The sequence below is a fragment of the Triticum urartu genome, chromosome 7, assembly GCF_003073215.2.
Source record: "Triticum urartu cultivar G1812 chromosome 7, Tu2.1, whole genome shotgun sequence".
Classification (NCBI taxonomy): Eukaryota; Viridiplantae; Streptophyta; class Magnoliopsida; order Poales; family Poaceae; genus Triticum; species Triticum urartu.
In genome coordinates this window covers 701,169,201-701,180,966 of record NC_053028.1, presented here as the reverse complement: position 1 = coordinate 701,180,966, position 11,766 = coordinate 701,169,201, and the positions used below count along the sequence as shown (strand labels likewise).

General features: G+C 47.7%; 1 protein-coding gene across 1 annotated transcript; it reads right to left on the bottom strand.

Annotated features, from left to right (window-relative positions):
* Positions 1-9,001: 9,001 nt before the first annotated feature.
* LOC125519480 lies at positions 9,002-9,960 on the bottom strand. Its single transcript, XM_048684271.1, has 2 exons — positions 9,666-9,960; positions 9,002-9,574 (listed from the first exon to the last, which is right to left on the bottom strand). The coding sequence occupies exons 1-2, from the start codon at positions 9,672-9,674 to the stop codon at positions 9,002-9,004; spliced, it is 582 nt and encodes a 193-aa protein (XP_048540228.1). The 5' UTR covers positions 9,675-9,960.
* Positions 9,961-11,766: the final 1,806 nt, after the last annotated feature.

Sequence of the window (11,766 nt, the reverse complement as noted above, 5' to 3'; positions counted from 1 at the left end):
CCGGCACCACCTTGTGGTGAGCCTCTTGTTCATGAAATTTTATATAAAAATTGATGTTTGTGTGATTTGGATATATAGTTACTCGTATAATTATCTTACCCGTACGTTGTTTGTTATACATATAGTGCCATGGTTTTGATATCCGTCCCCGTCGGCCCTCGTCCTTGTTATGATCTCTCCTGGTATATTCTCTTTTAAAACTAGTAGTTTCATTTCGTGTTTATGACAAATTATGCCCATCAAGTTGACATAGATATTTTTATCTAGGAGGTATGTGAACCGGAAATTCCAACCGACCCTATTGTCGAGAGGTTAAATTTAGTTGAAAGAGAAAACGAGTATTTGAAAGAAAAATTGAAAAGAATTGAGGGGGAGAAGATGGAATTGGAGTTGCATGTTGCCGATGTCGTCGATGATCACAAGATCAAGATGGAGAAAATGCGCTTGAAGATTAGAAAGATTAGAAAATATGCCATTGATAGTGTGGCTTGGTATCATTATGCTGTTGGATCAATTGTTACCTTAGTTGCGATCTTGATCGCATTTGTTGTTGCATTTAAATTCTTTAGCTAGAGAGTTATTTGTTTGTTGCATTTAATTAAGTTGTATGAACTTTATGTATGAACTTTATGTATGAACTTGTATTAATTTGGTTATTCGGTGTTGTGTAATGAAGATGAGCCGACAATGGATGTATGATGACCGATGCTCTCCTGAGTTCAGTGTGCATACTTTTCTGCTTGCGGCTGAGGCAAACAAGCGGGCAGATGGTTTTATGCCTTGTCCATGTGCTGGCTGTAAGAATGGTCACAGTTACTCTACGTCAAGAACCATTCACGTCCACCTATTTGAGTCCGGTTTCATGCCCCACTATAATGTTTGGATCATGCGGCAGCAGCAAGCGGATGATCGTCCAGCATTGGATAGCACCGTCCCATCCATGCCGAGAAGCAACGTTGGTTCTGCCCCGGGCGACACACTGCTGTATACATACCCTGTGGATGACATCATAGAGAACACTAACTATGAGCTACACTCCAAAATGAAGAACATATTCATGAAGGTGGCAGACGGCGTTGCTTTTCCAGTTACCCCCGAAGCAACCTTCCATTGCATCCCGATTCCAGAGGGCTATGCTCGTGTCATGGTTGATGAAGTGGTGGACCCATATTCGGGGCTACAGCTTGACATTCCTGGAGGTGAAGACGAGCGCACACTGGGAGAGGCCATACATCGTATCATCCTATGGAGAAAGGATTGCATCATCTTTCGAAGTCCACCGACACCGCGTCGTCTGCCGACTCCTCCTCGAAGTCCGCCACCGAGTCAGCAGACTCCCGCTCCTCAAGTCCACGAACGCGCGAGCCGACTCCTCCTCGAAGTCCGCCACCTCCTCCAAGTCCCCGAACGCGTGAGCTGACTCCTCCGGTTTCAAGTCCGGCACAACGTCATGCCACTTCTCCGGTTTCAAGTCTGGCACCGTGTCAGGCCACACCTCCTGCTTCAAGTCCGGCACATCGTCAGGCCACTTCTCCTGGTCCAACTACCACGTCAGCCGTCTCCGCCGTCTCAGCAATCGCAGAAGAGACATGCCGCAGCTATGGTGCGTAGCGGTACGAGTCGAGGTAGTTCAGGAAGTACAGGCGGAGACAAGCGATATAAATATGGTCCAAGCCTCGCTCCTCTTCCTTAGAGGCCTTACGACATGACTAAGGAGCAAAACGCAGCCATAGTGCAGGCCCAAGTGGACGCCCATTTTGGACCGAAACCGGCACCGACGCCAAAGGAGAAAGTGCCTGAGAAAGTAATTGACCACTTCATTCGTATGGCTAGAGAACCAGCTCCCAAGCCTGTTGACTCGGACTATGAGTGCCAAATCAGGAAACTACATCGAGAACGGCTAAAGAAGGAAGTGAGCTCGAGATCGAGCCAACAAGCAGCGGGCAAAAAATGCGGGAAAACCGTTCCCCAGCTGGGAGAACAGGCGGCGCAACTCGATCCCGCTGCCCGCTTGTTGTGCCAACAACACATGAGAGGAGTACCGCGCACCACAATATTATTGTGGGTAAACCGTTAAAGTTCCCCAGCTGGCGATGTGGTAATAACGGAGGATCATATAATGCAGGCTGAAATGCTCAAGAATCTCTGTTGGACAACTCCTCGAAATTGAGCCCATGTCTCCGCTTAGAGAGGAGGAAATAAAACAGAAATATGCCCGAGGCCAACCTTTGGTCGAGCCAGACAAGGTCAAGAACCTCCCAATGAGAATGTATGAATTGCATCAATGGTACATGAACATTACCAAGATTTCCAATCGAGAGTCCCTCATAGTGAATGTCAATAAGGAGCATTACTACCATGAGAAAGCTCTGTGCGTTGAGTATTCAGAACTATTTCAGTTATACAATCAAGACGCACTCGACAAATCTCTCGTCAGTTGCTATTGTTTGTAAGTGATTTCTTTCTGTAATTTTTGATCAATCATTACATGTAATTATCCTCACTATATATTCTTTTCTGTGGTATTATATGCAGGATGAAGATGTATGAAATGAAAAAATCGGGACGCTATGGCATTGGGTTCATTGACCCAAATACCATTAATGAGTGACATACATGGAATCTTGCAACTTCTCAAGCAGGTGTAGAGGAAAGCATGCTAGAGTTCTTGAAGTGCCTCAATATCAATGAAGATATACTACTTCTTACAACTTCACGTGAGTTAATACAAATTCTGTTTTTGCTTACTAGCTAGCTAGATGTTAATAACTAAGTGTATACAGTTTACGATATATAGTTGATTAATTTTATGCACATGTCCGCTTAATTAAGACATGCAAATGTGTGCGCATGCAATTTTCACTGGATCTTGTTAGTAATTAAAGTTGACAAAGCAACAGTTGAATTACTCGACTCGCTACTTAAAGAAGATAAAGACTACACCATCATGAAGGGGATAGTCAACAGGTAATTTTAATCATTATTAACTATATCTCAGCCTATTATTAGTTCGTCATTTCCTGATATGAACTATTGATTTTCTTTGCTGGCGGGCAGGGCTTGGGCAAAGTTCATCAAGGTGACTCCAGGCAATTGGCCAAAAAAGTTGTTTTGGCATCGACCAAGGGTAAGTAATTAAGTAGTACTAGCTAGCTAGCCATCTCTTTGATTCTTGTTTCAATACCATTAATTAATTATCATGCTTGATTAATCATTATCTGATTCAATTCCATTCTCGTAAAGGCCCTGAAGCAGGCGCCGGGGAATGATCTGTGTGCATTCTACGTTTGCGAGAACATTCGCATGATGGCGTCCGAAAGGAGCAGATCTCAAAGACAGGACTGGGTACGTTGTCAAAACTCTATTCACACCATTATCGATATCTTGTAACACAACTAATACACATGCATATTGATCTCCTTCTTAACAGTTCAGAGAGGTGCGGGATAATCTCCTAACAGCGGACCGCATACTAGCACTTCAAGAGGAAATAGCCGGATTTTTGCTCGACCAGGTCATAGATCCCAAAGAAGAATACTATTACCCGCTACCGCCCCCATGAACCACTTGGCATCGTGCATGCTCCGAAGGCACCAAGGCAACATGTAGGAGAAATTGTATATGTATATACATGTGTATGTGTGAATAGTTAATGGTGTTGGCTATGAGACATTCGATGATATATTATATATATATATGCGGTTCTACGTACGAGAAAATCTATTTATATATATGCATAACGTGTACAATTTGTAGTATCGTGAAATACCAGCAAACAAAAAAATTAAATTGAAAATAAAGCCAAATTGAAAACACAAAATTAAAGCAAAAATTTTAAAAAAACACCCAAACATTTAGTACCGGTTGGTGTTACCAACCGGTACTAATGTCCTAGACGCACCCGGGCCTGGCTCGTGCCACGTGGTGGCCCTTTAGCGCCGGTTCGTGACAAACCAATACTAAATGGGGGGCCTTTAGTCCCCACTCTTTAGTGCCAGTTAGTGAACCGGCACTAAAGGCCGTCATGAACCGGCACTAAAGGCCGGTTCTGCACTAGTGAGCTTTAACCATAGAGCGGCGGCAGTTTTCTCGCTCAAAACTTCCTGCAAAATATTATTATGAAAATGGAGTTGAATTTGTGACAAAGCCTTACAATCAATTCTTTTCTCCTCATCAGTCCAGTCCTGAATCCTTTGTTTTCCAAAACTATCCAGTGCTTCATCATAGTCGGACTGTGCCAACAACGCCCGCATCTTGACTTGCCATAGGGTAAACCTTGTGTCACGGTCCAGCAGCGGAAGATCGTACTTCATGGAAGCCATGAGTAGATAAATCTCGGGACTTGAATCGAGTAGGCCAACAGCGGAACGGCCAGGAACGGCTGTAGCCACACGCCGATCTAAAACAGCTGCAGGAACGGATTGGAACGCAGCGGAAACTCTTGACGACTTGATTTGACGGCCACGCAGTGAAGTTTGTCTCCGATCCGGAACACGAGGCTGGGCTTCGGTGGATTTCTGCAGCGGTGCGAAGCTGTCGGTCTCGGCGAGCTGGCGGCGGCGCACAGGACACGCAGCCTTAGTTCTCTCATCTCAAATCTCGTATCTATAAACTTGGCTCTGATACCACTTGTTAGATAATAACGAGAAATAAACGAGACAAAGAGAGACACGGATTTTTACATGGAAACCCTTGCGGGAGAAAACCATGGATGCACGAAGGTGCAATCACTATGAGGAGGAGTATTACAAGCACGAGACGACAGGCCGTCTGAGGTGCGACTACATGGGGTATATATGAGGGGCAACACATAGGAGTCCTTGTAGGACAAGTAAACGAGTTGTACTCGTACGCGTCGGTACCAACGCAAAAGGCCCACACCGTATGTACTACGTCTAGTCCAATACGGTACTAGAATTTGGATCACAATTTAACAGATGTGACAGAGCTGTGCGCATGTTTGGTACACCTTCAAGATTTGTCAATTTTCAGCTCCGATGTGCTTGTCCACTGGCCAGAAAAAGAGTTAGAAGGATTGGTATCCTTGAGGAGGCTTCTGATTGGCTTCTGCGAGAATCTGACTGGATATGCACAAGCTCCTGCTGGGCCATCAACATAGTCAGAAACGAGTCAGTTCCTGCCACGTCTAGAGTCTCTGCAGATATGGGATTGTAAAAGCTTGGTTGAGGTCTTCAACATCCCTGCATCTCTCAGGAGAATGCAATTTTTTGATTGCAGTAAGCTTGAGTCCATATATGGTAGGAGGCTGCAGCAGGGAGAGTCAGCATCGTCGATTCATCAAGGGTCATCTAGTACACTGGAGGTATCAACTACCGGAATCGCCCCCTATGCCGACGGCCAGGGCCGTCGGCATAGGCCTGAGTCCCGTCGGGATAGGCCTATGCCGACGGCCCCCGTCGGCATAGGGCCGTCGGCAACATATGCGTCGGCACAGCCAGGGAGGCCGTCGGCATAGAAAGACCGTCGGCATATATGATACGCCGACGGGGGCCGTACATCTATGCCGACGGCCCTGGCCGTCGGCAACTACACGCCTAACGGCGGCCGCCGTCAAGTCTGCCCAACGAACGGTCGCCACGTGGCACCACTATGCCGACGGCCGACCGTCGGCATAGGTGTGCCACGTGGCGACCAGCCGCTGCTCTAGGACCAGGGCTATGCCGACGGCCTGGCCGTCGGCATAATTTGAAACTAAGCCGACGGCCAGGCCGTCGGCATAGTCCTTCATACAGAGCTCCCAGTAGCTGACACGTGGGCGCCTATGCCGACGGCCTAGCCGTCGGCACAGTTTTTAAACTAAGCCGACGGCTAGGCCGTCGGCATAGGTGCCACGTGTCAGCTACTGGGAGCTCACGCTAGCCCTATGCCGACGGCCTAGCCGTCGGCATAGTTTGCTTTTGCTTTTTTTTCTTTTTTCTGTTTGTTTTCAAATCAATTCAATTCAAATAACAGCACATATCAGCAGATATATATGATGGGATAGACATATAAAACACAACGGGATATCATCCGGCACCATCACAACAATATATGCATAAGCATCATCACACACAAGTCTCTAAATGAACATCATCACAACCAACATAAGCATAAGCATATAGAGAAGCACACAAGTCATCTAAATGATCATCACCACACACAAGTCATCTCAAGCATCATCACCACACAAGGATCATCGAGCACCGCGGAGGTCGTCACCGCCAAGACCGCCGAAGCCCAGGTCGTCACTGCTAGCGGCAGCGCTACCGCCAAGACCGCCTCCTCCTCCGCCTCCGTGGATCGGAGTGGTCGGGCTCCGTGTCTCCGGAGTGCTGCGAAGACCACTGCCAACGGTAGATCCACCTGTTCCCTGCATGTTGAAAAGACATATGCACGGGATCTATGACTGTGTTGAAAGGCATGACATGCTTTGGGTGAATAGATTGGGGATGAACTAACCGGCGAGGGGCCAGCGTTCTGTGCCACAAACTCCTCGCTCATCAGCACTGGTTGTGCTGGAGGGCATTGTGCTGGAGGGAACTGAGGACACCTGCGGCCCATATCCTGAAAAGCTGCTGCATCTGGCTATCCTCTGCACTTGGTGTCATAAAGCTGATGCCAACCGCCATGGTCTCCTGGCGTGTGTACTCCATGTAGGCCTACGGTATGACATGATGGAACTCATAAAAACTACTAAATGCGGAAATGAAGTGAGAAATGAAGATAAGAGGGAAAATACTTACAGATTGTTGCTCCTGAAAGAGGTACTGTGTACTAGTCACTGGCTGGCTCGTGCGCTGGCTCAGGCTCGGGTCGATCCGACGAAGCTGTGTGTAGGAGATACTAGGAGTGATCACAGCATCGAGAACCGCCTCCCGATCGTGCTCCTTGGGCCCCATCCTCACCACCGCCATGTCGTCCAGAGGCGCCGCAATGGGGTCAGGTGTGTTAGGATGTAACTCCAGATACGCTTCGGAGTAGGCCTTCTTCCTCTCTGCGGTCTTCTTGCTGTAGTACTTGGGCTCGCCAGGCTTGGGGTCCTTCCGCGTATGGGCGATCTCCCACGCCTGCATGTGTGAGAGCGGCCGCTTCAGTTTCTCCTCCTGCACCACCAAACAGAGGTTAGTCATACATAAGAAAGTGATGGTAAATAGAAGAAGAATGTTTAATGGGGTTAGTCATACATTAACCTGCTTGTAGGAGATAAGTATTCGGTTTCCCTGAGCATGTACTCCCTCCGTCCCTCGGTTAGCCTTATTTTTGGTTCTCATAGCCGCCCAGGCTCCAGCCTCATCACACCAAAGATCCACCAATGCCGCCCAGGACTCGTCTTTTCCATAACACCAATTTGGACACACCTACATAATAAAAGCATAATGGCATGTAGGTGTGTCCAAATTGGTGTTATGGAAGCATAAAGCATAAAGCATAATGTACCACAAGGTAATGAAAGCATAATATATGAAAGCATAATGAAAAATCTTTTATACTTACCGCCAAGAACTCGGGCCTCTCCAAGGTAATGCCCATCCTCCGCGCTTCTTCCTTGGTCATCTTCACACCAAGATAGTCGTGGTAGTATGTGGAGATGGCCACATAGCGCACCTCGTACTGCATCTGGCGGGCCTTCTTCTTGCATTGGCGCAGCACGATCTGGTCCGCTCTAGCCCTGTGCTCCGGAAGAACTCGATAGAATTTCTACAATCATGCATGAAACAAGAATGGGAGAAGCCATGAGTTAAATCATTCATGAAACTAGAATGGACTTGTGCTTCTGAAGAGAACTCACCCAGAAAGTAGTGATCACGGCCTTGGCATGGGTCTCATGGTCCGCGTGGCGGGCCGCTTCCCAGTGGTCCCAGCTCGTGGCCAAAACCCGACGGTCCGGCTGCCTGACTGGATCAGGACAGTACAACCCCGGCCAATATAACTTCAGCAAGACGGTGATGAGGCCGTTGGGAATACGGACCCCTTTAGAATATATCCAGTTGCTGCAAAAGAATGAACTATTAGCATGTGACAAGCAAAATAAATAACAACCGGAATAAGCATGTGACAAGCAAAATAATGAACCACTTACTCTTTTCCCGTGGGCTCAATGAGCCACTTCTGCTCCTCAGTAGCCGGAACCTGCTTTGGTAGCTTTGCGTTACCACGCAGCCACCCCTTCTTGTCAACCCCCTTCCCGTCACCACCATCATCCCCGCCACCACCCTCCTCCTCGCCTGCCTCCCCCTCCCCAACCTCCTCCTCCTCCTCCTCCTCCTCGCCTGCCTCCTCCTCCTCCTCCTCCTCCTCCTCCTCGCCTGCCTCACTAGAGGAGGGTACCTCACTAGAGGAGGGCCTCGAAGACAACACCCCTAAGTCGGTGAGGGTGCGCTCTTTCTGGCCGCGACCCCCTGTAGTGGCTCTCCCCCCAGCACCTCGTCCTCTAGAGGCTCTCCCCCCGCCCCCTCCTCCTCTAGGGGCACCTCTCCCTCGACCTCCCTGTGAGGAGTCATCGTCAAGTAGCCGAGGGGGAGGATTACGTGCTCGACCACTCCGACTAGGCAGGCCGACGACCTTGCGTAGGAAACCCACGCCGTCGGCCTTCCCCTTGCCCATGTTCCACGAACCTGCATTGAAAAGAGAAAAAGCAATTAGTAAATTAATGAAATGAAGGAAAAGGCATGATAATAAACACATTAATAAAAATGCATAAAAAGGCATATTCCTAAACTATAGAAAAAAATACTTGAAACGTACATCTGCTAGAACCCATATGAATCATCACTGTTGTTAACCTCTTTCTCGGTCCGTCTCATCATCACTATCAATCATATCATCTTCGTTGTCCGACGGAGGTGGAGGCTCTTCCTCGTCGTCAGCGTCTTCGTTTAACTTTTCTAGCATAAGTATGTCATTTTCATTGACAATGGTCTCACCATCATTCCGTGCATCGTCGACGTTTGGGTCCACATCATCATCACCCAATGGTCTAGCGTCATCGTTTCTAACCACATCATCCATCATCATCATCATCAGGTTGCTCTTGATAGAACACTCCCTCGTATGTCATGGGGTTAATGTTGTAGTAATCGTCTTCATTCGGGTCTGGTAGCTTACCATGTGGCGACACCTTGAACACAACTTCCCAACCCTTTAGATACACTTTCTGGCATGGGTAAGGCAGATAATATACTTGTGTAGCTTGGGTAGCCGCAATGAAGAGATCGGCTCCGGCATAGACGGTTGATGGTTTAACTTCGACCAAACCAATGGAAGGCGTATGTTTTACCCCCTCCCGCGGATCGAACCATCGGCATTTGAACACAGGCAGACTTAGGGTCTCACGCCCCTGGCGGAATTTAACCTCGTATATATTTTGTACCCTTCCGTAGTAGTCTACTGAATTTTGACCGGGGGTGTACACTCCAGTATTTATAGTTTTGGGATCGGGGCGGCTGTTTTGGTGCTCCTCTGTATGGAAGCGATACCCATTCACATCATACTTTTTACATGTCATGACGGCAGGGTCAAAACCCATGGAAACCCATCTCAATTCATCATCCATAGATATGTTCGGATCTTTTCCCTACAAGTATAATGGAAATTGTTGCGTGCATTAGTTCGGTTAACTAATAAATGTTGAAGTAGGTATTTAATAGGGGAGTGTGGAAAATTACTTTCTCCATGAACCAAGCAACAAAATTTTTACGTCCAGGGTTTCCATGACGGAGAAGAGTAAGTGCCTCCGCCTCAGTAGGAGGATTCACTCCCGTCCATTCCTCTTGAACGAAATCACTAAAAAAAGATAAGCGGTGTTAGACCGGGACTAAGTGAACATGAAACATGATGATGTGGAAGACATAAAGGAATGGTGTAGTGGTATTACCTCATCCACACTTCCTCAACTTCCTTGATGTTGTGCAAGATATAGAACATGAGGTCCTCCCACTCTTGTCGTGGCATGTTATAAGATTTCGAGGCTCCAGCCCTCCCACCTTGCGCGTTGAATAAATCGAGCCTGGGTTGATACTTGGGCTCTTCTATATTGTATCGAGGCACCTTGTTATGCAGATGGGGAACGTGGTCTGGATAGTATGATGTCCTGAGGTCTCACACCTCCTCTAGGATAACTGCCTCAGCTATGGAAGCTTCAATCTTAGCTTTGTTTCCACATTTCCGTCGGAGATGGTTGTTCTGCCTCTCAGGGCCGTACTGCCAGCGATTTTGCACAGGGCCCCCAAACAATACCTTGTTCGCGAGGTGCAGAATGAGATGTGTCATCGGAGTAAAGAAGCCTGGCGGAAAGATCTTCTCTAGCTTGACTATCAACTCCGGTGCCTTCTTATGCAATTTTTCAATCACCTCTTTACTTACTTCTTTAGCACAGAGCGTGCGGAAGAAATGGCTAAGCTCGGCAAGCACTCGCCAGACATGCTCGGGGACATAGCCTCGAACCATCACCGGCATTATCCGCTCAATCCATACATGGTAGTCATGACTCTTCAGGCCGGTCACTTTGCCCGTTGAAAGATTGACTCCCTTACTTATATTCGATGCATAACCATCGGTGAACTTCGAAATTTGTTTCAGCCAGATAAGTACTTCTTTTTTTTGCGGTTTAAGGACAAAGTCAGCATCTGGCTTGAACCAGTATTTTTGACTGCCTGTGGGAGGCTTCATGTTCAGGCGTGGTCTATCACAAATTCTCTGTTGATCGGCTCTAGCTTTTACGTTATCCTTCGTCTTATCAGGAATGTTGAGGATCGTGTGGAAAAGGGACTCTGCCACATTCTTTTCGGTGTGCATCACATCAATATTGTAAGGAAGTTTGAGGTCCTTGAAATACGGAAGCTGCGAGAAGGGGGTAATGTGGGTCCAGTTGTGCGTCTCACCATATCCCTCGAAGCCTTTGCCTTTGCCTTTGCCTTTGCCTTTGACTTTAGGCTTGAGAGCTTTTAGCTGAGCAAGAACATCTGCCCCCGAAAATGTTGGAATCTCGGTTACTTCATGAACAACCCGGCCTTTCGTGAAGTTCTTCTTGTCTTCCCTGTCTGGATGGTCTGGAGGGAGGAACTGTCGATGCAGGTCAAAGGCTACATACTTGCCACCCTTACTCAGCCAAATCATTCGCAGAGCCTGCATGCACACTGGGCATGGCATCTTACCACTTGTACACCATCCGCAGAATAGAGCATAGCCGGGAAAGTCATGCATGCAATAGTGCAACCAAACTTTCATCAAGAAATTTCTCTGCAGATCCCGGTCGTATGTCAACCTCGGAAAGTACCAAGAATGGTGCAAAGCATCCACAAGCGGCTGCATAAACACACCCAATTGCTTCCCCGGGTAGTCAGGCCCCGGAATGATGAGCGACAAGAACATGGTCTTCCGTTGCATTAGGGCACCGGGAGGAAGATTGAGCGGAATTACAAACACAGGCCAGCAGCTGTATGGATTGGACGACATACCATATGGATTCAACCCATCACCTGATATGGCTATTCTGACATTCCCAGCCTCGGCTGCTTCCTCGGGGTATTCTTCATCGAATGACTTCCATGCTTCCCCTCCCGATGGATGTGATTTTTTTGGATTGTACCTTATACCTTCCTTGTGCCACTTCATCATTTTGGCAGACTCCTTCGTGATGAAAAGGCGCTGCAGTCTTTTTATAAAATCAAGATACCGAAGAACCTTAACGGGGATGGTTAGCTGCTTTTTCTCACCATCCTCACCGACCACCTCAATGTACCGAGACGAACCGCACTTCCTACTCTT